The sequence below is a fragment of the Grampus griseus genome, assembly GCF_964374135.1.
Source record: "Grampus griseus genome assembly, chromosome: 9".
NCBI classification, from domain to species: domain Eukaryota; kingdom Metazoa; phylum Chordata; class Mammalia; order Artiodactyla; family Delphinidae; genus Grampus; species Grampus griseus.
Genome location: NC_139003.1, coordinates 80,581,542 through 80,609,303, shown reverse-complemented (window position 1 = coordinate 80,609,303; position 27,762 = coordinate 80,581,542). Strand labels below are relative to the sequence as shown.

The 27,762-nt window shown below is 34.7% G+C and overlaps 1 protein-coding gene across 6 annotated transcripts in view; it reads right to left on the bottom strand.

The window, feature by feature from the left end:
* CACNA2D1 (calcium voltage-gated channel auxiliary subunit alpha2delta 1) overlaps positions 1-27,762 on the bottom strand; it is a 512,068-nt gene that overhangs the window by 235,864 nt on the left and 248,442 nt on the right. For all 6 annotated transcript variants that reach the window (XM_082661685.1, XM_082661687.1, XM_082661688.1 and 3 more), the window contains one exon: positions 8,929-8,988. In XM_082661685.1, coding sequence (XP_082517811.1) covers positions 8,929-8,988 — 60 coding nt within the window. The remainder of the gene's footprint in view (positions 1-8,928; positions 8,989-27,762) is intronic.

The following is a 27,762-nucleotide window of genomic DNA, read 5'->3' as shown; positions in this document are numbered from 1 at the left end:
GTTGTATGGGTTCCTTATACATTTTGGAGATTAACCCCTTATCAGATACATGGTTTCCTTGCACTCTGTTGATTGTTCCCTCTGCTGTGCAGAAGCTTTTTAGTTTTATATAGTGCCACTTGTTTCTTTTTGGTTTTGTTGCCTATGCTTTGGTATCATATCCATAAAATCATTGCCAAGAACAATGTCATGAAACTTTTCCTCTATGTTTTGGTCTAGAAGTCTTAGAGTTTCAGGTTTTACCTTTAAGTCTTTAATCCATCACACAACCAACAAGCATTGGCAAGGATGTAGAGAAACTGGAACTCTTGCACACTGTTGGTGAGAAACCAAAATGGTGTAGCCGCTACACAAAACAGTATGGCTTCTCGAGAAAGTTAAGACTAGAACTGCTGTATAATCCAGCAATCCCACTTCTGGATATATATCCAAAAGACTTAAAATCAGGATCTGGAAGAAATATTATTAACACTCCCATTTTCATTGTACCCTTATTCACAGTAGCTAAGATGTGCAGACAAGCTAAATGTCCATCTACAGATGAATGGATATTAAAAAATGTGGTATATACATATAATACGCTATGGTTCAGCCTCTAAAAAGTAGATGCTTCTACAATACAATATGCATGGACTTCAAGGACATTAAGCTAAGTGAAATAAGGCAGACACAGAAGGACAAATACTGCATGATTCCACTTACATGAGTTACCTAAAATAGTCAATAAAATCAAAGACTGGATGGTGGTTACCAGGGGCTGGGGAGGAGGGAGAAATGAGAGTTAGTAATCAACAGGCATAAAATTTCAACTAAGCAACACAAGATAAATAGCTGTGGAGATCTACTGTACAACATTGTACTTGTAGTCAATAATAATGTATTGTACACTTTGTTAAGAGGGTAGGTCTCATGTTGTGTTCTTATCACAATGAAATGTTTTTAAAGAAAAATAAATTTAATATTTTGTTCACTGTGGATTTTCTTACGAACTTTGACTTTTTAAAATAGTACATTAAAATATGATTTATCTAGTTTGAAAAAAAATCTATGGCTGGAAATAGGGTCATTCACCCTTCTTTCTGCACAGACTACACTATGACTCAAGTTCAAGTGCTTTGCAGTTTGGGATGCACCCGTTGACAGCAGCCTGAGCAGAGTGGTATTCTTTCACTGGAGCAACGACAGCAAATCGAGCACCACAGTCACGGGATTCTCATGGCAGATACTTGCTGGACTACGCAAACAGCCATCTAGGGACTTGTGTCAACCTGTGTGTGAACACCTGGGACATACCACAAGGTTTCTAGAAAATATCTTCCTTCGTAGGGAAATAGGGCAAGCACAGAGCATCTTACAAAAATAATTATGCTGGTGGAGACTACAGAACTAAGAGTTTTTACATAAACTGATATTCAAAAGACTGTTATTTTTCTAAAATTGTATTGCAAGTTAGTGGCAAAGCCAACATTTGAAGTATAGATTTGCATAACTCCAAGCCCAGTGTTCTGTAACTATGTCACAGCTATGGGCAAATATATTCAGACTTTTAAAAAGTACAGTTTAAACCAAGTTTTTTTTTTATTATTTCTCCAGTGAAATTGACAATAAATGTTTAAAATAAAAATAGATACCTCAGCACTACAAGTAACTATTTTTAGTTTAAAAATTACTTATAGGCTACTGCATTGTACTATTATGTCTATTATGCATTGTACTAGACTACAGTTTTTTTAGTAATGCTTTAGCCAAAGTTCTTATCCCCAGGAAGTTTACATTTTAGTGCTGAAAAAATGTGGAAAAAGGAAAATTATACAGGGAGTACGTACTTGAATATGAATATATACTGGACATTAGAGGGCCATATAAAACAGACAACAAATCCAAGATTGGTGGATCAAAGCCAAAAGGAAATTGGGGAGAGATGAGAGAGATTTCTAGGCAGAGATTATCAAAAGGTCTGAGGATGAAGGAAAGAATATTGTCTTAGGAACCATCAAATAATTTACTCTGTTTGGGACTCAGAATTTCAGCAGAACGGTAATAGCTGCTGGGGAAATATTCCAGTAGAAATGTATGAAAAATAAGATGGGGCCAGATCATGAAGGGCCTGTATATCATTTATGCTAAATGGAAAGTAACTGAAGATTTTTAAATAAGGAAATGAAGTGGACAGAAGTTTATAGAGCAAATCTTTGTAAACTATGCAGTAATTTTTAATGCTTATACATTTTTCTTCATCTTTTTAGTTCTTTTGTGGTTGAGACATTTTTAATATAGTAAACCCCACCTTAATGCAAATAAGTGGTGTCCAAAAATTTTAATTAAATGTAGCTCAAGTTATAGAGAGGTTAATGAAATACCTAAGTTCAAAAGCTCTCTTGTGACAACTACAATTTGATACCTGCAGATGGCAATAAATAACTCTAGCTTAAATATCAATGAGGTATTGATATTTGTGTGTTCTTCATGGCTACAATTTTTAGAATATTGGCAGCAATTCCTGGAATCTCCCACTAATTTAACAATGTTTTCATCAGCTCAATACCAGGACACTGAGGCAGCAGATTAGACTTGAAAAACATAAAGACCCCATCCACCTCCCCATTTCCCAAGTTAGAGATGCCTGCCCTTTCTAACTCCTCTCGACCTTCCTGAGAGCGGGACAAAAAAGAAAGAAAGAAATTTACCCAGATCCAATTAGATCTAAGTTTGCATTATCCCAGGACATGCTGTCATGATGTCTTACTTAGGGAGTTCTAATGTATCATCATGTGCTATCATGTGACCTTCGTTTTAAAAGAAATAATACTGAGAACAGGAAGATCATTAGAACATATTAAACATTATTAAAAATAAAACCAAGATTATTGGCTAGGTAATTACTGGATAAATATTTTGCTTCTTCTTTTATTCAACATAAGAAACAAAAGAGAGGGGTTATCATCCAGGATAATTAATAATTTAAAACCCACGGTTACTATTTTCTACTCTGCTATCTTATAATGCTCTTACCATGGGCATTTATATGTATGTGTAAGCAAAAAGAATATGGTACCATGAATTTGCCTGGCTCTTTTCTACTAAAATGGTTTCCCACAATTTGAGGGTAAATCAGTTTTGCATTGTGGTTCCTTTTCATCTATCTTGATGATGAGGAGAAACTGACAAAACTCTTTAAAAAAAGTAGTAGTAAAAAATTGATTGTTTCTCTACATAAGAACTGTTGCATAATATGTAAGCTCTTGATTCCAAAAGGACAATTCAACCAAATGTAGAAACTAAGAAAGACTAAATCCAGCTAGAGACTAAAATCATTTTGATAATCTATTAAATTCATTCATTCATTAAGACAATGTTGCTCCCCCTTACTTTTTTTTTTTAATTTTAAGAGTTTATTTGAGCAAAAATCAATTTGAATCAGGCAGCATCCAATCTATCAGATAGAAAGGAGCTCTGAGGAACTGTACAAAATGAAAGACTTTTACAGCAGAAGAGAGTGGGGAAAAGGAAATTGTACTAGGCAAAAAAGGCAGGTTGGTTATTGCAAGGTTACTGTCCTTTAGAGGATGGCAGGGGTCTATCAGGCAGATTCCTAACTAGGGCTCATCAGGTAATTCCTGACCAATTGGTTTAAGATTCCATTTCTAGGAGAGTTGAAACTGTAAGTTAAGTCATGGTTTGGTGATGTGGGGCTTAGCATATGAGTCTCCATTTGGGGTTGATTGTCTTTTTTTTTTTTTCCTTAGCAATAGTTCTGCCTTTTCCAGACTGTCACATAGTTAGAATCATATCGTATGTAGTCTTTTCAGATTGGCTTCTTTAATTTAGTAATATGCATTTTAGGTTCCTCCACGTGTTTTCATGGCTTGATAGATCATTTCTTTTTAGTGCCGAATAATATTCCATTGTCTGTAAGTACTCCCCACTTGTTATTCCTAAAAAGCCAGCACTTCTGTATCCTGAACCTGCACAATTATAATTTAGAATAGTGTTTCTCTTTATATATTGTAACCAAAATAAAGACAGTATGATTTCATAGTTCCCATAGTCACAACTGTTTGTGCTGCAATCAACAGAGGTGATGTTATTTCATGAAATGATTAGGATAGGTGAAATAATAAAATATAGAATGCCAGTGCCTATTAATTTAACTCATATAAATACAAAATTCTACATAGTACAACTTTTAAAGCAACATTTCAAAATATGATTTGAGTAAGGTAATTTTTTAAAAATATATGTATATAATTAAAACTCAATTAGGAGAATTAAATTAGCCTGATTAACACTCAATAACATTCAACTTCACTAGAAAAATTCCCACCATCTAATTTAGTTTCTCTGTGAAGCTGGAGCTAAAAAAGGCTCCCTAAATGTTTTATTTACTGCCCAATTTCTAGACTGTCTGTACTCAGCATTCACAATAACAAGCTGATGCTAATAAGCCATACATAAAGATCCTAGTTATTAAAATACAAATTAGGCACCCCTTATGTTTATACATGTGTACGTACAATTAATATTGCAGGCTTAGTTGGAAACAAAATTGCTTTAGTTAACCAACCATTGCAATGCAATCAAGAGATTTCAAAAGCAACTGGAAAAGATCTGTTCAGTAGAAATAATAGCAATTATTTTATGCAGAACAATGAATTTTCCAAGCTCCTTTTTCCTTCTCCCACCTGCCCTTAATAAAATAATTTGTCCATCATAAGTGACATGGGAGGTGCCCTTTAATGCCAGTAAGTTGCATGCAGACCTGAAAGGCAGCTGGTAGACGCAGCTTATTTACAAATATTGGTTTGAACTTGTAAATGCATGACCGCATAAATCTTGATCCATTTAAAGTGTATGCCCTTTGTTCCCTCAATTGTACATCCAATTGGGAATTGAGTGGAGCTGAGGGAGAGTGTGAATTACAGGAGCCCTTTCTTGTTGCCAGCATTTTAGTATTTTGCCTTTTGTTCTTGTTGTTCTTGAGATTTCTCTACACTACAGAGTACAGAATGTTAGTCAACATTTTGCCTAAGTAATGTTAATGAAACTTCCCTACTTATACTAGAGGGAAGAATCGGCATATTATATTTCATTTTGAAATGCTAATGTACCTTTTAGGAAATTATTTCTGCCTTCTAAATCATCCTAGTGTTAAATTATTAAAGGATGGCATTAAAGAAGTATTGCACTGATGCATAGTTAAATGCCTTAGAAGATAAAAGGCTTATAAAGTTTAAAACAAGGACCTTTTGGAGTATGGCAGCATTTAACTTCAAATTAAACATTTTTAAATGTTTGGTTAAGATATTGACAAAATTTCTGATTGTTTTGTATGTAATCACAAAATAAAGAGACATTTAATGTTGATGATTTCTAATTTCCAACCATGCATGAATTTGATTTTTATTATGGTCTTGAAGGATGTGTTTAACCTTATTGTATGTATATGAACTGAATCATCATCTAGTTTATCAGAAAAGAAACGAGGAAAAAGGGAAAAAGGGTTGCTTATTTTTGCACTATTTACTTATTTGAATTTGAAGGCAATCTTCTTTCAGGTTCTATTCTTCAAATATAAAATCACTACTATCTCAACTGTCTATCACCTATGGTATTTCAAAGGGAAGTGCTATTGTAAAGGCTTTAGGGAAAATATCAATTGTCAACATGCAAACTGTGACAGATATGTGTCCTGTGAACATCATTTACAGTCCATCAAGAAGGGTACTGGGGAAATGAGTTGACAGGGCTCTAAAGTTCTCTAATTTGTTTTCCCTTTAACAGTCTCTTCTAATGTCAATCAGTACATTCACAAGTCCTAAATAAATTGTGAGGTGACCTAAGGGGAAATATAAAACAGAATTTGTTCAAGAATTCTCCCACATGGTGACGACTATTTGCTAAGAACTCCTAACATTTACTGGGTAAACAATGTATTTTCTATTTAACCATAGAAGATCTAGTAATGGTATCTGTGTCATTGTGGAACTGATTTGTCCTCTTGCATGACTTTTCCTAGCAATACTTCTGTTTGGATATAGGCACTGAGAGAACAGATAAAAGGAGTTACGTTTCAAGGTAAATTTTTACACATTTTGACATCCGACAAATATGAACACTGCTTAAAATTGTTGGTGCATCACAATTTAATTAGCTTCTTTTTTTCTTTCTTACCCTTACAATTGATGATGGTTTGGATTCAGTAAAATAGAGTAATGGCTAGCACACACTGAGAGTTGCTGTGTCATCTACAGTGGTCACCCATTACTTTTGTAAGGAAAAATAAATCACTGCCAAAATGTTAACTTCGTGTTAATGAGCCAATATATCTGGGAAAGGAAACTTTATATACTACATTCCTATTTGTAAAGTTACTTTTAACACATCATTTCTCCCTAGAAAGCTGGAAAAGACATACAACCAATAAATGACTACATGAAATATTACCAAATTCCCTTAATGCAAGAAAAGCTTTTTGAAACAGCAATAGAATCTATATACTATGCAATCTGATTTGATGAACTTAATGATTTTTTGGATTCTCAGAAGCACTCAGGATTTAAACTAAAACAGCACCAATGTATATACCAAGACTAGGCAAAATACAACATCTAACTTCACAACTATTATGCCTTTACACTGCTTTTACTATGCCACCTCTAAGATGGAGAAGAAAAGTAAATGTCACTAATTATTAGTTCTCGAATGGATATTTATTGGGATAAATTACTTTGGCTGTTTTTGGTCTATTCAAGACACACAAAAAAATGCAGGTTTACTTTCCTTACATCTAACAGCAACAAACTGCACTGTAAAATCTTCACTGGATGAGCTTAAAATTTGTCCTCTATACTCAGAAAGGTTGTGTTTTTAACTTCATCACTGATTTTTTCTTTATATATTATGGATGACATATTGATCTTTCTTAATGTACCTATAACAAACAATTGTGGATTAAGCCAGCACCTACATGATACCAACAAAGCAAGCAATATGATCAATTCAGGTGAAAGAATCAAACTGACAGTCAAATAGAGTCTCAACTGAGTAGACTAAGAGTTTACTTAAGAAATATAAATTTGTGGAAAAGACAGTAAAAATAAATAATATCAGAATCATCAAGCATGAAATACTATTTAACTGTTATCCTATATTATTAGTGAATGAAGTATCATTTTCTATATTTTCCTTTGATAGACAATAAAATCACATAAACACGAAGTAAAAGTGTCAACTCCTAAACCTCAGTTTAGTTTCTATTGAGCCACAACTTTCTTACCTTCAAATCTGAGATGTCTTGCAAAACATTCAAAGACAATTGAACAGTATTATCAAGCTGTCACTCAAACGCTAATCGTATTTTAAATGGGGCGAGGGGGGTTAACAACCCCCAAATGAGCTGTCTGGAATTTTTCTTTGATCAGAAACTAAAGAACTGTTGGTGGGAATGTAAATTGATACAGCCACTATGGAGAACAGTATGGAGGTTCCTCAAAAAACTAAAAATAGAACTACCATACGACCCAGCAATCCCACTACTGGGCATATACCCTGAGAAAACCATAATTCAAAAAGAGTCATGTACCACAACGTTCACTACAGCTCTATTTACAATAGCCAGGACATGGAAGCAACCTAAGTGTCCATCAACAGATGAATGGATAAAGAAGATGTGGCACGTATATACAATGGAATACTATTGAGCCATAAAAAGAAACAAAATTGAGTTATTTGTATTGAGGTGGATGGACCTAGAGTCTGTCATACAGAGTGAAGTAAGTCAGAAAGAGAAAAACAAATATTGTATGCTGACATATATATATATATATATATAGAGAGAGAGAGAGAGAGAGAGAGAGAATCTAAAAAAAAAAGGTTCTAAAGAACCTAGGGACAGGACAGGAAGAAAGACGCAGACATACAGAATGGACTTGAGGACACAGGGCGGGGGAAGGGTAAGCTGGGACGAAGTGAGAGAGTGGCATGGACATATATACACTACCAAACGTAAAATAGATAGCTAGTGGGAAGCATCTGCGTACCACAGGGAGATCAGCTCGGTGCTTTGTGACCACCTAGAGGGATGGGATAGGGAGGGTGGGAGGGAGACACAGGAGGGAGGAGATATGGGGATATATGCATACATACAGCTGATTCACTTTGTTATACAGCAGAAACACAACATTGTAAAGCAATTATACTCCAATAAAGATGTTAAAAAAAAAAAGAAACTAAAGAGATTTTCACTATAAATGATACAATTCAAATATGTAACAGAAGTATTTTAACTATTAAGATCAGGCTTCTTCATTGTGTACCATGGATGCAAGAAGATATAACAGATAGCTAGAGATGAGATGGAGGGAGGGAGGAAGGAAGGAAGGAGGGAAGGAACTCATCACAAGAAGAATTTCTGCAATTTGTATAATTAGCCCAGTGACTCTTGGAGCACAAAAGCAGTTTATCAAAAAAATAGGTGCAGAAGTTAATATCAGCTGACGTTTCTAAAAGCAGGCCAGAGCAGACGAAGGATAACTTCTAACTAATGTGGAGCAAGTTAAATTTTAAGAGGTTTTAATGCATCTGTTCTAACTTTAATTGCATTGCCCACTGTCAAAGTGACTACAATATGCATGTCACTTCTTAAAAACTGTCACTTGTTTTTCAACTAGTATATTCATAATACCTATAAAGATTATTCAAATGATATAATTTAATGTTATTTTTCTGTTATTAATTTTATAAATACCTTTGAGTATGAGAATATTTCAAGGTATTTTTTTTAAAGCAACAAAGTACAGCTAGCTGTTTTTGGTCCCATAATACCTTAAGAGTCCATCACTAAAAAAAATATTTTAAATGAAATCATAATTATCCAAACACAAAACATCGATGTACTTATTAAATCAAGTGGTTAAAAAGGGTCCTTACTGCAAAATCCTCCCTCCACTGGTGGGCTGCTTGAACTTTCTCGGCTTCCAAAGCCAGGCGCTGAAAAGAAAACAAGAAATCTTAGAATTCAAATGACCACATGAATACATAATTGTTATATAGTGCTTGGGTTTTCAAATCAATTATTAAGACACATAAAAAAGAAGAGATTCCTTATTTGTGATTCATAAATTCTAAATCATTTAATACTTTAATTTACTGAAGTTGATACATATATATTTACTCTTCAGTAATATAAATAGCATAGTATTCTTGAATACCATTAAGTTTACTGCCTCTGCCATCACTGGCAGTAGTGTCCACTTCCAGTGCTTTCTATCAATGACTAACATTTCATTTGTTTTTTTTAAAAAAAAGCTTTGATCACTATATTAATCCTAGTAGAATATTGCTTTTCATAAATACCCTTATAGCATATATTTCTATATAACTGGAAATGAAATAACAATGAGAATCAATAAATATGTGCTAAGTGCTGTATAGCCACCTTCTTAATAGCATTTTTAGTTTTTTACCAAAAGCCACAAAAATGTAATAATTTTCTCCTTGCTGAAGTACATTCTTAAGAGTTTATTCAAATACCCATGAGTAACAAACAATCATAATCCACACATCTGAAAAGGCTTTATTTCCCCTTCACTCTTATATGCCAAAGTCGTTGGAGAATTCTAGCCTGACCTATTTTCCTTTAGCACTTTTAAAATGTTATTCCGTTAGGTTCAGCTGGAGATGAAATGCCTATTGTCAGCCTGCTAATGACTTTTTGTGGATAAATTCTTTTTTTTCCCCCTTGTCTAATAGTTTTTAGAGTTTTCTCTTTGTATTTTCCAGTGTTATTATCATATTCTCCGTGTGCTAAACTTTCACAAGACACAGTAACATTTAGTGATTAAGAACAGATTTGACACCTGACTGCCTGGGTTTAAATACCAACCCTGCTGCATACCAGCTGTGCAAACTTCGGAAAAGTTAAGTCTCTGCTCCCCTTTTCTAATAGGAATAATGTCAAAATCTGCCTCATGGGTTGTTGAAAGGATTAAATGAGATACTATATATAAAGTGCTTAGAACAGTGCCTGGCAGACAGTAAGCAAATATACATGTCAGCTATCTAACTATGAAGGACAATTAAGATTCCATTTGTACACTGTGTCCCTTGAGTACTGAGTTCACCTGTAGCCTGCCCCCCACACAGCTAGGAGACAGGCAAAATGGGACAAGTATATCAGTAAATATAATAAATGTATTAAACTCATTTATTAGGAGATAGAAATGATCAGGTTAGGTTTTAGAAAAGTATAATCTCATAGTGGTTTGTTGATTCACGTTTTTGATCTTTCACTATGAACTATACTTCAGTGTGTGCTCTTGATGTGGAAGTCTTGCCCACACTGGGAATGGAAACATCCCTTTCAACTAGTTTTATATTAGTGTATTGGTTTTTATTCCCTCTTCTTTAATATTATAATCATTTTTCTAAACTCTTACATAGGTATTACCAATGACTAAAAAATACTGCCTAGTGGGAAATCTCAAGTTAAGAACCCCTAAACTAAATCAATTTAAAGGAAAAATTCTCCAGTGTGCTTAAATGACAATGGTTTCAGTTTATCAACTACTAGACAGCAAGGGAACATAAAAGAAGCTAGTAAATGTAAGATATTGTAGCAGGGAGAGCAACCCAGAAAAGGTTCTCTATCCCTACAAGGTCAAAAACCTAAACAGAGAAAAACCAAGGGAAAAATGTATACATCTCAGTAATATTTATCACAATATTTTTGGAAACTTAAATTCTGTGTGAAAATGTTGCAAAAAAGTGAATAAAATGGCAAAACAAATGGAAATGGAAGCCATTTCTTTATAGGAAAACTTTAGTAGGGAAGATAGAAAAAGAAAAGACAGATGAGAAAATAACACAAAGGCATATTCTTGACAAAATTCAGAACATAAGTCTTCCCTCATTTTTAACAGGCCACATAAGAACAACTAAATTGTTCATATGTATGGGGCCAATAATAAAATTAAACATTTTGTGAATTTAAACAAAATGCTGGGTAAAATATAAATAAGTTAAATATTTTTTTAGATTAAGAAATATTAGAACTCTAAAATGTGTTGAAGAGGGATATTAACATGTTTTCCTCACGAGACACACAGAAGGAGGCTGCCACCCAACAAACAAAACACATTGGGGGGCATTCACCCACAACGCCATACGTGGTTTGCAAGACACCAGCTCTAACTCAACCATGCTGTTCTCTACTCTGGAGAGCAGGAGAAGGTATAACTTAATGATCTAACTCAGAATCACATGGCTTATAATATGAACTTAATCCATGTTTAATAAGCCAGAGTGACAGTAATCATCACAGTTAATTATTTCTAGAAAAAAGAAGTTAAAGAGGGATGAACAATGGTCACAAACTATCAGACAATTCTCCTAGGGGGAGGAGAGTCCAAATCATCTTTATTTCTAATATATATAAACACTAATTTTATCAAGTAAATGATATTTATTGCAAGATTCTGAGATAGTTTTAGAAACCTAAAGACCTGTAGTTATGTATAAGAAAAAAAAAGTGTATTTTAAAAGGTTAGTTTAGAGCTGGAAAGTTGCTAAATATTATATATCCCCAGCTTGGAAGTCTAGGGATACATAATCATGAAAATGCACTACTATTATCTTCTTTTTTCATGAAGAAATTAGTAATTTTTTTTTTTTTTACCTAGCAGATTTCACGACAAACCAAAATACAGAACTTTAGAGACTCAGCCTACCTCGGGGAGTGATACAAATAGTTGCTGATGGTGCTTTTTCTTGTGGCAAAAGACCAGCTAGTCATGACTCATAGAAAACTGACATGTCTTCTGGACACTGCAAGTCCCTAATTAACTTCTATTCTAGTCAAGTGATATTTTATTTTTAAAGCCAATGACCTACCGTTAAATGCCACAGGCAAATTGTGTTAAGACTGATAAAATTCCTACCTAATAAAATGTGAATATTTGCTCAGTAGGACATTCCTGTTTCCATAGTTAGCTATAGATATATAAAAATAGACCCACAGCAATAAGCAACTTCAGAAAAAGAAAATGTATCTTTTCTCATTTAATTCATAGTACAGTTTAATATAGTATCAAACATTAAAACCAGGCGGAGAATCAGATAGAAACAAAAAACCCAGTTCAGCATAAATACCTACAAGAGAAAATTGAAAATTCTGCTCATATTAAGGTAAGTGAGAAAGTTTCATTAAACGGCTTTATTATAAATGAAACAGCACACGTATATATGAAAATCCTTTGGGTATGGAATGATAAGTATATATACAATGTCATAAAGGTAATAATAATATGTACATCCCTACCTACCTACTGGTTTGAGCTTTTAAAATAAAAACTCATTTTAAAGACTTTTAAGGACTCACAAGTTTAACGAAATGGACTTGAACATAATAAGCCTTCCAACTCCAAAGCTTATTCTTATTCCACAAGACCAATCTTTAGTTCCCACTAAACCCATCAAAGTGTTAACATCACTTGGCATTCATAGAATACATGAAGACATAGTAGTATCAAAATAAAAAACACTGGTAGAAAACTATTTCAGATTAATGGAAAATTTCCCAGTAATTTTTAGAATTTTCTAAAGGCAAATTCTAAAAACAGCACAACATGTCATAGGTCAATTTGGAAACTATCTTTATATAAGTCTTGCCCTCAAATCCTGAGAGAATGCTGCTATTCAGAGAAAAAGCTCTTGATATGCAGTGATCTGCAAGGAAAAAAAGAAAAACAAAAAAGAAAGAAATAGATAATGGGAGAGGTTTTATCAGATCAGAGAAAGATCAGCTCCCTTGAAGGCCTATTCATTCTCAACCTTCACCTTTTTGTCATCTTTATCTCTTCCACTAGCGTTGCATCTGGCAAGTGATATGAAAGTTTAATAAAAGCAGTATAACTGTACAGTATAAAAAGAAATAATTCTATCATTCTCCTTAACAATACTTAAATGTATTTTTTTCTTGGAAATAAGAGTATTTTCCAAACCTGTAAATAACTTGCTTCCTAGACTGTATGTTTATTGCAGATGAAAGATAAAGTTCTCTGAAACATTTAATTACAAAGAATTTTCTTTTGATAGTTTTGAAAGTAAACCTTCAGAGATCATATGACAGTTCCATTAAACTCCAACAATGTTGGTACTTATATTAATAATATCAAGAATTGAAATACCATTCAAAGAAACATCTGTAATTCAAAACAATTTCTTTGGCTAGTGTATGTCAAGATTTTTCAGACTTACCAGTAAAATATGTGTGTGTTATATGATTAATGTTCAAATAGTTAACACCCAATAAGGATGAACAAATTATTGTATTATGCCTCTGTTGACAAGTCTTCCCTAACCTCATCAAATGCTCTTAACATATCAAAATAATCAGGATAATCATGTGAATGGTCTAACAATATCTATTGAAAATAGCAAACTTACGTCAAAGAACAGACTTCTATGTTCTGAAGAAAAGTGTACAGGTGCCATGAATAACTTTGGAGTATAGCTAAAATATGCATGCGCTTTTGAATCAGACACATCTCGTTTACAATTTTGGTGCTGCTATTCACTAACTATAGGATGTAGGCAATGGACTTAACATTTTTCAGCATTTAACAATAATATTTATTTGATATATTTTCTATTGGTATGCTCAAAACCATATATCAAAGTTTTACTTCCATGTGAATCTTACAAACACAAATACCTAGAACAGAATATGTTAAAACTGTACTCACTGATGACCACTTCAATAGGTACATAAGTGAGTGAAATGAATGAAAACATCTTAATGGCCCCTAAATTTTCACTGTATTTTGCTCTGCAAGAAAGCTCTTATCTATGGAACTATAGGGTGGGCCAAAAGCAAATGCAATTTAGGGAATATAGCAGTTTAATACAGTAGTCAATAAAATGAGTTCCTCAGTTTATTTCATTTTATTTTTACTACAAATAAAATGAGAAAGGAGAGGAGATCATTATGTTCTGCTTTCTCACCTTATTTCCTGAAATACTAAAAAAAAAAAAAAAAAGATTGAGGTGTCGCATTTCTTTTGCATTTCTTAAGGTGATAGAAAGCTTGAAGACCTCAATAGAAAAGATAACATCATAACCCCATGAATATTTAGTATAATGTTCCATCTAAAAGGTAAAAATACTCTTTTCTTTCTAATAACTTTCACCAAATAATGGGAAACAATGCAAAATGTTCACTTAAATTCACATAAAACAACGTATAAACAATGTTTCTTTAAATTCATATAAATATATATACCCAGCAGAATTCTACCAAAGCCTTCTAACAACCTGTTATATCCTAGTGAACAAGGAGTTTAGTATAAAAATCTTCACGTGTAGAGAAATTGCTTTATACTTTTTTAAAAATCACACCTGCTATACTTATGTATTGTTTAAAACGTTTTTATAAAGGAACATTATTGGTACTTTGAAAAAGATCTATTGGCTAAAGAAGCCAGGCCGGAAGCTGGGATTTGAGAAAAGTTATAAAAATTGAATAGGCTAAGTAGGATGAGTTTTACCTTTGCCATGTTTTGACACCTGATGACTGTGATCGCTGTAGGTAAATATACATCCTGACTGGGAGGAGAAGAAGTACAGTGTGCATTTGCTCTTATTCAACAGACATTTACTTAGCACTTGCTACGTAGAAGTGTTTAGGAAAAACTACAGGACTCAGTTCCTGCTTCTAAAGGGAACTGCCACACATTCATATATCCTATATAACACACACTCTCACACACACTTAACATCATAGGATCAGTGTTCGACAGATGCTTTCTTAACAGTTACAATATACATTTGTTCGTTTTAGTTTAGTTACAGTGGAATCAGTGACATGGTGAATAAATTTTTTAAAATATTGCTTTTATCAAAAATAAAGAACAGGAAGGATTCTAAAAAGAATGAGTACTGCTAGCCGATGACAAGTTTTAGCCTTAGGTCTTTTTATTTGTTTGGTTTGGGAGGAGATTAAAAGCACTGAAAAGTAGAGAAACAAACAATCTGGAATTCATCACCCAGAATTCACTTTTATCTTTAATTAAAATTGTCTTTAAAACTTTTAATGTGAAAAATAAAATGGTACAAATAACCTTGAAGTTCACCTTATTCATCCCTTGACCAATTTCCCTACCCACAGCAATCACTATAAATGAATTTGTCTGTATCCTCCGGCATTGTGCGGCACGCATTTTTTTAAATTATGTGAACGTTTTCTGATACTGATGTTGTTGATTCTTCTTTCTAACAGGCTGCATGCAGGTTGAATACTGAAAGAGAAACTCCACCGGCTTCATGGGGGGAATGATTTGTCTAAAGTGAAACCTATCAGACTTGCAAGTGATGGTTTAGATTGGACAAGAGATTTGGTTAATGTCAATGAGTTTCGAGAAATGGTTTGCTGGTGGTTTTGGAAAGTAAAGATAATGCACGGAGGAGGGAAGAACCCTCAGGGAAACAAAGCTGGAACCATCTCTAAGCCCCCTTTTCAGCACCAAAAGCCTATGCATTTATTGCATCCTTATCGTCAGAACACAGAACAGGCTTTATTTGTAAACATAGTCCTACCTGTTCCATCTCTCCATCAAGAGACCATCATTCTGTTCTCATAGGCGCTTCTTATGCAGTTTGAAAGATGCTAAATCAACACTTAAGCAAGGCAACTTATCCAAAGACATGACAATCCCCTTTCAATATGGTTCTATGGTTTAGCAAGCCCACTCTTACACAGATGACTAAATTCTGTTTTTATGTTTTACTTATGCTTGCCTAAAGCATACTTTTGCAGACTTTCTGCTTTTAATGACATGAAACATGAGCACATAATTATAATCTTTCTTTTCTTCAAATCATTTTCACTTTTCTAGCAGGGTAGTCCCAAATTGATTCCAAGACAAAGAAAACGTGTTTTTTAAAAAATAAAATCCAATTTTACTTTAGAAAAATATATTCCAATGACTTGAGGAATTCTACCAAACTCGGAAAAATAACTTAGCATCAGTTCATCTACTTGAGTTTATGGAGGGGTTAAAAAAAAGGACTTTGCCTTTTTGAGCATTGCTTCTCAAGTGAAACAGAAAAGACTACATAACATATAACTTTTAATACATATTTTGATTAAAATTATTTGTAGACTGACCAAGTAGAAATAAAGTATGTAATCTTGCTATTTATGTCTACTCAAATATTTTAACACTGCTGTATGTACTGGAACCGTAACATAAGTAGAGGATTATCAAGATTAATAGCAAAACATCAATTTTTGACTATATTAAGCAAATCATATAGAAATCTTATACTGTACTCATATGGTACAATGTAAGGTTACAGATTATTTCTTTTAGATGGCCTATCATTTTCCTACAATTGATTTCATTCCAGGTTATATGAAATAAAAATTTTATAATACAAATACTATTCTTCTTTCTAGTTTAAGATTTAAGGGCGTATAATATATGCAAAACATACAAATAAAAGTTGCTGAAATCAAGCCAGTCATCATTTATTCTCCTATTTGTGGCCCAGTGAAAATTAAATCTTTTGGAACATGGCTTCTGGATCTTGTTGTACAGATTTCAGCCTGGATCTGCCATATTCAGGAAATGCTTTTGAAATTAACCACAAAGCTTCAAGTCTAATATTCAGAGATGTAATTAGCTCCAAATAAATTGGCAGACTCTTGGAATACATAAGCCAGGTAAAGGAGATGTCATCTGGTAAGAACAGCAAAACCCCTCTTATCAGTAGTGAAAGTAAATTAATACACAACTCGCAATTATCACTACCTTTTTCTTGGCTCTACAGGACCAACACTAAACTAAAAGACTGTTGAACTGAATATAATTTCTACATCAGCTCTACACTTTGACACCTGAGAAGAATCACCAGATAAGCCTGTTCAAATCACCTGGACCACATACAAACCCACTCAACCCCATGACCATCCAAAGATTCTGATTCTATACTTGGTATCATTCCTAGAAATCTACATGCTTAATATAATACACCTTTTCCATGAACTAAACTTTGAAAACACTCCTCTAGAGGGTAATATTTTTAGCTATATTAGACATATGGATTTAATTACTCTTTGAAAAACACCGTTCAAAATAGAAGCACAATTTGATAGACAGAAACAAAAATAACCCACTAGTGCCCTATCCTTACACTAGCCTGACTCCCATCATGCAATTTATCTCTCTCCATCTTCTTCTGTTTTTTTCTCTTCCTTCCTGCTCCCTCATTGCCTTTTCCCTCTCCCCTCTCTCTCTCACACACACTTTCAATAAACTACTAAATGCGGGTTCATTAGGCACAGGACACAGTTCTTTCATGTCTGTACACATCCAGTATTTCACACAATGTGTGGCAGAGAGCTGACGCTCAATTGCTGTGTGTAGCAATGTATAAGTAATCATTTTCAAACCCTGTCAAGGTTTTATCTCAGTTCTATCAAGATTTATAACTAGGTTCACTTACATTATCACCATTCATTATCATGATACTTTGAGAGGCCACAAAACTTGTTCCCACATGACAAGCGTATTCCTGAATCAATACATCACTACCTAATTCTTAAAAATGGCTGGATTAATTCATCACCACCTGATCCTTAAAATTTAGTAGAATTTAGCTGTGAATGTGATAGGGATCCAGACTAATCCACGTAATTCCACTCTGGGATTCTAGAACTAATCTATCGATATAATCAGTTGCCTTATTCTTTAAATGTCGAATACCAATGCAGGTTCAGAAATCCAAGAACCACATCCACAATGGCCACCCGGGTCCATTTTGGCTGCCTGAACCAGAGTTCCTCCATTCTGATTCTTAAATGATTTTAATTTTGTCATCACTCTTCCCTCTGAATTAATCCTACAACCAGTCACCATTTGGGAGACAATTCCCCATGGGTCTCTCATGTTTCTGCACCACATGTGAACAGAGGCAGGGACAGCCTCTGCTCTGGATTATTTCCTCAAGAATGTTTGTGTGTCTCCCTGCAGGGCAGACGACAGATTTATTTGTTGCTCAGGAAAATAAAAATAATCCTGTGGCGTAAAATTTAGGCAGGCTTGCTGGTAGGCGCCCTTTACAAGAGTGGGGTTTCCCAAGTTCAGGGTTCAGTGTTCCTCAGCTGTGACACAAGCTCATGTCATAGGCATTGTCCGCCTGGGCTACTCAGTATGGCCCCCTAGACTTGATGGTCAGGAGTTACCCATGGGAACACAAAGCCCATGCTGCCTCCTGTGTGGGGACATATAAGTCCATTGTGTGCAACTCACGGAGGCTCCTGAACCAGTGATGGTGGTTGGCTAGCTTGTTAGCTTGCACGAAGGGTAAAATCTCAGATCCTTCCCACGACTTGATATACCATATCTGGTTGAGCCTGCTTCCATAAGAATGTTCACTGGTCCATCTCCATATCTTCAAACTTTCACCATCAAATAACTGATGTAATCTTTATTTTGTCTTCAGTTCTTTCCTGAGCCTGCATTTTGCACCCTTCTCAAAGTGTGTCTAGACCAGCAGGGGCAGCATCACCTGGGAAAAGGTTAGACACCCATATTCTTAGATCCCATCCCAGACCTACTGAATAGAAGCTCTGGGGGTGGGTCCTATCAATCTATGTTTTAACAAGACCTTCCTGTGATTCTAATATGAACTAAAGTTTGAGAAGCACTGTTCTAAAATAAAAATGCATAGCATTGTTCAAGTAGAACAATGCTATTACCTTAACAGCAAGCTCTTGAAGCTGTGGGAAATAAAATGAGAACAAACTATTTGTCCTAAAGCCCTCTTTTTGAAAAAACAAACCTTGTAAATCAGACATACTGGAGATGATTCAGAAGTCTAAATATTCCCTTGTATATATGTGCCACATCTTCTTTATGCACAATGTATCTGTATCTTTAGCCATGGTCTAAAATTACCTTCTCTTATAATTTTTTTCTTTGAAATATATTATTGAAACACACTGCCTTAATCTGCCTTAATTTATGGTCTTTACGGTTCTCTCCTTCCTTCCTCCCCTTCTTCCTTCCCTTCTTTCTTGTATACAGGTTACTAAGTGGGTTAAACTTGCTTAGTTCTTATAAGCCCACTACTCACAATTTGCAGGCACCTTTATAGGCTTCAGGCTTCATTTTGTTTTTCATATGTTGGTTGGCAAATACAGCATAAAGCACAAAAGTTTATGCAAGTTAGAAAGGGAGAAATTGCTTTACTTATAAGAAAGTGATCAAATTTTGTAGGAAGCAGGTAATATAAAAAAAACTGCTGAAGTATGCAACCACTTTTAAAAAGAAGGAAAAAGATGTGTTAAGACCATTCTTCACTGTCAGATGCTCTGCGTGAGGCTCTGCCTTCCTGTAAATCTAGGAATGCAGCAAAGTTCACATGAGTTTTACTAGTCTATGAAAAGAGTAAAAATACTATTTAATTGAATGATGCAAATTGACATAATTAATAAAAAAAGATGTAGTATAATAGATGAGAAGTACCTTTGAAATTATTTTTTTGCTAATCTTTTGTTTTTAAGAAAAAACAGAAGGTGAGACCAAAAGCTTCAACTCTCTTAAAAGACCATAACTAGACACAGGAATAGAAATAAATACATCTGTTCACAGAACGTATATTTGTAATTTATCTTTAGTTTCATATATGCTTTTACATATGTAGTAATAAACTGAGAACAAGTGAAAAAAAATATTATCAGGAAGGGCAGATTAAAAAAATCTACCAAATTTATTTTGATATCCTAAAGTGAAAACTAACTTAAGAGGTTTATCCTGTCAGTAAAGGATCATTTTTTTATATATCTTATCCTTTAGCACATAATAATCACTAAAGTGTTTATCACCATATTTCCCTTGTCATAATTCAAGAGTTTTAAAACAGCCTGAATTATTAACCCTCCAAATCAACTCACAGACAGACAGACATCCATTACCTTCCACTGCCCTGAATACTCTTTGAGCAGATAATTTAAGAGGGTAGTTACAACACATAAATTTAAAGTACTGGTAAGGGCTTCCCTGGTGGTGCACTGGTTGTGAATCTGCCTGCCAGTTCAGGGGACATGGGTTCAAGCCCTGGTCTGGGAAGATCCCACATGCCGCGGAGCAACTAGGCCTGTGAGCCACAACTACGGAGCCTGCGCGTCTGGAGCCTGTGCTCCGCAACAAGAGAGGCCGCGATAAGTGAGAGGCCTGCACACCGTGATGAAGAGTGGCCCCCGCTTGCCGCAACTAGAGAAAGCCCTCACACAGAAACAAAGACCCAACACAGCAAAAATAAATAAATAAATTTAAAGTACTGGTAAATGCATTAACTTCCTAGTATTACATAGTAACTAAAGTTATTACATAAAGTATTCAGCTATTCTGAATTTAATTTTGAAGTTAGCTCTTATTTTTAGGTAAAATTTTGTGCAGGGCTTGTTCAACAATTCTGGAAACCATAAAAGATGTACTGACTTTGAAAACAGGGGAGAATTTATTTAATTTCTCTACGCTTCTGTTTCTTCATCTGTAAAACAGAGATAATAATACCTTTTCACAGAATTGTTTAGGGATTAAATGAGATTTTTGCTAAATAAACACAGCAGTGACATCTTCGTCAACATTAGCTTTTAGGAATTAAGAAGGGGAAAAAGGAGTTCTTTCACTTTATTGAAGGTATAATCAAACAGCTATCAATATATGTCACTATGGTCTAAGTAAATTGCAGTGTGTCCAAGGTCCTGTCAGATTACAGCTGCTTGAGCCACCCTCCATCCTTTTAATTTTACAATAACCATTTTGCATCTCCAGCTCCCCTCCAACCACCCTCCCTTTGATTCTTATTCTATCAAAGGAGATTTGTTTCCTTTACCTCGGGCTACCCTCTGACTGGCTGTAAACTATTTATCATTCCTGCCATGTTATCTTCATTTCTTTTTAGTTTAAAATAATTTACCTCTGAGTTTCGTTAACTCTTCACAGGCTGTCAACCTGGTGAGTGGGTTGTTGGCTCAGAAAAAAAAAAAATCTAATTTTACACCGTAGGCAAATTTTCTATTTTGCTAATGTTGCTATGGAAATACTCCTTTTATTTTCTGTTTTTGCTAATACATTGGGGGTGAATGTATCACATTCTGTGGTAGACAGAAGTGTGTACTGTGTGCTCCTCCCCCACTTGTATAATTTCTCCTCCAAGGATTTGGAAAATCACTATGATGTGTAAATCAGTCGAATTGGCAAAATATGCAATTTACTAGGTTTTTTCAAATATCAGAAATGTCATCCACTACTAGTCTGCAGAAGACATGCCATTCCTGTTCCTCCCTTTGACAGAGAAGGTGGTTTTTATTTTTTTATCCATTTTCTTTATTTTATCTTTTACTTTTTGGCTGTGCCACACAGCTTGTGGGATCTCAGTTCCCCAATCAGGGATTGAACCCAGGCCACGACAGTGAAAGCACTGATCTTCAGTATTTTTTGGTTTTTACTTTTAACTTGAGTAATATTATTATTTCTCCTTACCCTCAAGTAAGTTTTAATAATTTGAGTAAAAAGCTTCCAGTAAATAATATCAAATTTCTCTTAATAATGCTCACACTATTATCCTATAACTTTCTGCTCATATTTCTTAGATACAAACTTCTAAGAAGTGATAAAATTTTAAACCCTTGGCTCTCAGGTGGAAAGTTCAAGAAGGCTTTTTTTTTTCCTTTTTAAGAAGATTAAAATTGTGCCATCTGTCTTTCTTACAAACTTTGTAGATACACCTTTTACAGAGGAGTAGACACACTTCGAAGAGCCAGTAATGTAGGGCAACTTAAACAGCTCTGAGGTCTGCTTGCCCATCTACACATGGAATTAATGATAGTATCTACTATGCTTGTCGGATGGGATAATTCCTATAAAGTGCTTAGCAAAGAGACAATGGTGGAGGAGCTGGAATTTGAATAAGGCTACCTATTCCAGAGCCCTGCCCCTAGCCTACCTTTTAAAAGAAGTTATACAACTTGCCCTCAATATCACATAAGTAGAAGACAAACTGTGAACAAGAAGTAATTTCTTCTCATTCCATATTCAGTAGAGAGGAGCTCAGGTATGCATGTATCAAACAACCAATGAAGCACTTTAAAAAACTCACCCTCAGCATTTGATGTCTTGCTCATTTTCTAATTAGCAGAATTCTTTCACATCTGATTATTTTTCTGTCCCCACCCCACTGCACTCCACTGCTTTGCCACCAGCATTTCTAGGCTAACACAATAGGTGAAATGAGATAAAGTTGCAGAGCTAAAAATTAGATAAGAGTTATCCACCCTGATAACTCAAAAGTGGCAATGTCACTATCAATAAGAATGAATATCAAGAATGGAAGAAACGATCAGTTCAAACACAAACAAACAAAAAATGCATTGTGGAGGTAAGTTTCCCTCCTCACAAACTCCATTAACTCAGTCCTTCAAGAGAGATCTATGATACCTAATGATTAAAAAGGCAAGTGAAGGGGAAGAATGGTGCCTAGTTCGGACACACAGACTGTACCTACTCTGTCCAAGTTTGAAACAGCAGATGAAATGTTCCTGCAGAGATTTATTTACCCAAGGTATCTAGGAGCTTTCAATATACCTCCAGTTTTGCTTATCCCAGCCCCCAAGGACTCGTGAAAAAAATGCTAAAAATTATTTTACCAAAATCTCTGTAAGGGATTAATGGCCCAAAGTGCAACTTTGATGTGTGTTACAGAGCGAAGTGAAGTGAAGGGTGCAGGGTGTTACTGTCATTCATGTTACTGTGGTGTGACCAAGCCAGCAGGCTCCAAAATGCCTCAGCCTGACAGAGATGGAGGGTTATTGCCATATGCAGAGACAGTCTCAAAGAAATATGATTGGGCAACTATGCATTTAAAAGCTTATCACACTCCTTTTTTATCTCTAGGTTGTGTACCATGTTGGGGAACATGTTAAAGCAAAGGGAAGAGAATGGAAGACTCCTTGAAAAGTGATCTAATAGCGATCATAATAGCTAACGAGTATATATCCATATATGATAATACGATGCATCCAAGAAAGATGCATGATGGCTTTAGACACAGATCTGAATTCTAACTGTGGCTCTCCCACTTATTATGTATAATCTTTAAACCCCAGTTTCTTCTCGTATAAAAAGAAGATGATGATCTCAAATATGCTCACAAGTTTATGGTGAAAATTTAATGTCACAATAGACATAAACCATCTAAGACTTAATCATATCTCTAAAGTTGTCTTTTCCTTCCATCACCCTTGATCCACTTTCAAGGTCACAAATGATAATAAATGATTTTATAAAATCCAAGAATCTATACGTCACACATATCTACTTTTAAATAAACATCAGTAATATAAAATGTGGCATAGTGAAAAAATGATTTGGTGAATACTGAAAAATACGAGCCTATTTTCAACTGAATGCACATGAAATCTACGTTTCTACTTTCAATCAATCTCACAGGTTGAAGGGAAGCACCATAATAATCCATAAAACGAGTACATTCCGAAAGGATTAGTCATCTGAAAGTAAAAACTGTATAGAAAATTATTAAATTGGAACCCTTTCAAGTATCATAGAATCTTGAAATGATCTAGCCTACAGAATATTAACAATGGAAATAAGGACAATGTACAATAGTATTTATTAAGCCAGCAATATCTGTAGATGAGAATCATTTCAATTAAAACATCAGAAAAGGTCAAAAGATCATCTACACATAAATAGGTAAACATAACAAGAAATAAAGATAGTAATAGTCAAGATTTCTGAGGAAATTGCTAATAGCCACGAACAAATTAAAAATGATTTAATTAATCAAATCAATCAATGTGTATTTGTAATCACTTCCTTTCTATCTAAAGAGCTTGATTTTAGGAGCTACGAAGAATGCTGTGATAAGCTGAGAGCTAAACTTCATGCTCAGATCATAGCACATCATAATATACCTGGGGAAAAGATCACAAAGAGAAAGAAACATAAAATAGACCAAAAGTATACTAAGAAAATATTAGTTTCGATTAGGTGGATTTGTGAAAAAGGTAGGAAGCAGAACAAGAATTTAGCAGACAGGGAGAAAATGATATCTGGTGGGTAAGACAGCAAAAGCCAAAACAATACAGTGCTCATAGTTAAGGAATAGTTTACTTGTTTGGCTTGTTGTACGTCAAATAAAGTAATGGAGCATAAATTTGTCTAGGAAAATAAGGTAATATGTTGTTGAAAGCATCACTGTAGGAAATTGGTACGATGTGTACCTTCTAAATAACCAGTAAAGAAAATTAGGTTTTTAAGAATCCACCAACTTGAACACTATGAAAGGAGTATTTGGGCTACAGTGTTCTGGTCTTATGTAATGCATAAGAACAGTATTAATGGGATTATTTAATGGGTAAGCACAGTAATACAGACTGCTGACTGGGAATCCAGAAAGATGTAGAAGGCTGCATGTGTCCCTGAATTTTTCCCTGCTTGGCCAATAGTGCTCTAAAGTTTCTCCATACAAGATTTACTCATTTGGCCTAAACCTGTATTACTTATTCCAAAAGTGCTCCTACACTGAAATATCCATAGGAATAGTCATCATGAGTTTTCTTAGCATGGAATTACTGTGACTTCATTTATTATATTGTTTTTAGAGATGGGAGACAAACAGGATACCAGAAAATGTGAAATTTCACAAGAATTTACAAGCAAAGACGAATAAAAGCATTACTTTAGACTAAGAGGTACCACCTGATTATGGCATGTCCAGGGAAAGGTTCAGAGCAGTAGATCCTGGAGAGAAATGAAAGAGCAGAGAAGAACTTGATTTTTACAAAATGGGATACAGGAGGGACAAGAACACACACAGAAAAGGTTTCATTCACAGAGTTGTTATTCAGTGAGTTGCTGGAAATACATAGATGAGAAAAAGAGTCATAGCTGCATTAGGGCTACTCAAAGGGATAGATGTGATTTTGCTTTAGAAAGAATTTAAATTATCTTTTGAAAATCATGAATGAATTAAAAGTTTACAGTAAATAAATGGAAATGATGGGAGCCGCAAACTTTATTTCAAAGATAAGCAATTTGAAATGAGTGTATTGTTTGAAATTATTAGCTAAACCTGCCTTGCCTTGAAAAAAATTCCCTGTTATAGAATTTGTAATCAAACAGTGGAGGGTCCAATTACTGGAAACTGCCATTTTTGGACTCCTGACTGAATGATTTTTAAGTCATAGAAGCAAAATTTTATAACTAAAAGGAACAATCCTAGAAGCAAAAATAATATTGCTATTCACATCCACAGAAAGAATTGTCTCCACAGTTAAGACTGTATTGCTCTTGTTCTATGCATGGAGAATTCAGTTTATCAATTAGTTTTTCTTTATCCTGAATGCAAGCCAATGTTTAATTGCTTCATATCCATAACTGTATTAACCTTGAATAAATTGTTTTAAATAAAAAAACTTGTTCTATGACACAAAGGAGATTAATTACTAAAAGACAACAGCAATCCTTTCCTATCAATCAAACAGGCAGAAAAGCATGGCCACCTAGTGAGGGTTCAGCTTCATTAACTTTCCTCAAATCTCATTTGTAATATAAAAGACCACAATATATTCAATTCCCAGAAAGATAAATTTAATCAACCCAATAGTGTGTGGATTTGTTTATACCACCATTACTCATTATCTAACTGCAATCTCATGCCCTCTTCAAATTGTAATATCATCTTATTAAATATTCTCTGCTAGTACTTTGGACTGTTTTCAACTGAAAAAAGGATTCCTCCAATATCCTTAAACGCATCACTGAGTCCTCTTGGCATTATGATAAAAAATCAAGTCATAAAACCTTATGTTGTGAGTCCCTCCCATCAGGAAACTTCCAAAAGCCTATTAGACAGCCTCCTCCACCAGAGGGCAGACAGCAGAAGCAAGAAGAATGACAATCCTGCAGCCTGTGGAACAAAAACCACATTCACAGAAAGATAGACAAGATGAAAATGCACAGGGCTTTATACCAGATAAAGGAACAAGATAAAACCCCAGAAAAACAACTAAATGAAACAGACATAGGCAATCTTCCAGAAAAAGAATTCAGAATAATGATAGTGAAGATGATCCAGGACCTTGGAAAAACAATGGAGGCAAAGATCGAGAAGATGCAAGAAATGTTTAACAAAGATCTAGAAGAATTAAAGAACAAACAGAGATGAACAGTACAATAACTGAAATGAAAAATGGACTAGAAGGAATCAATAGCAGAAGAACTGTGGCAGAAGAATGGATAAGTGACCTGGAAGACAGAAAGGTGGAATTCACTGCTGCAGAACAGAATAAAGAAAAAAGAATGAAAAGAAATGAAGACAGCCTAACATTAAATGCAACAACATTTGGATTATAGGGGTCCCAGAAGGAGAAGAGAGAGAGAACGGACCCGAGAAAATATTTGAAGAGATCAGAGTTGAAAATTTCCCTAACATGGGAAAGGAAATAGCCACCCAAGTCCAGGAGGCGCAGAGAGTCCCATACAGGATAAACTCAAGGAGAAACATGCCGAGACACACAGTAATCAAATTGACAAAAATTAAAGACAAAGAAAAATTATTGAAAGCAGCAAGGGAAAAACAACAAATAAAATACAAGGGAACTCCCATAAGGTTAACAGCTGATTACTCAGCAGAAACTCTACAAGCCAGAATGGGGTGGCATGATATACTTAAAGTGGTGAAAGGGAAGAACCTACAACCAAGACTACTCTGCCTGGCAAGCATCTCATTCAGATTCCACGGAGAAATCAAAAGCTTTACAGACAAGCAAAAGTGAAAAGAATTCAGCACAACCAAACCAGCTCTACAACAAATGCTAAAGGAATTTCTCTAAGTGGGAAACACAAGAGAAGAAAAGGACCTACAAAAACAAGCCCAAAACAATTAAGAACATGGTCATAGGAACATACATATCCATAATTACCTGAAACGTGAATGGATTAAATGCTCCAACCAAAAGACACAGGCTTGCTGAATGGATAAAAAAACAACACCCATATATATACTGTCTACAAGAGACCCACTACAGACTTAGGGACACATATATACCGAAAATGAGGGGATGGAAAAAGATATTCCATGCAAATGGAAATCAAAAGAAAGCTGGAGTAGCAGTACTCATGTCAGATAAAATAGACTTTAAAATGAAGAATGTTACAAGAGACAAGCAAGGACACTACATAATCATCAAGGGATCAATCCAAAAAGAAGATATAACAATTATAAATATATATGCACCCAACATAGGAGCACCTCAATACGTAACGCAACTGCTAAACAGCTCTAAAAGAGGAAATCAACAGTAACACAATAATAGTGGGGGACTTTAACACTTCACTTACACCAATGGACAGATCAGCCAAACAGAAAATTAATAAGGAAACACAAGCTTTAATGACACAATAGACCAGATAGATTTAATTGATATTTATAGGACATTCCATCAAAAAACAGCAGATTATACTTTCTTCTCAAGTGCGCACGGAACATTCTCCAGATATGATAGATCATATCTTGGGTCACAAATCAAGCCTCAGTAAATTTAAGAAAATTGAAATCATATCAAGCATCTTTTCTGACCACAGCGCTATGAGATTAGAAATCAATTACAGGGGAAAAAATGTAAAAAACACAAACACATGGAGGCTATACAATACCTTGCTAAATAACCAAGAG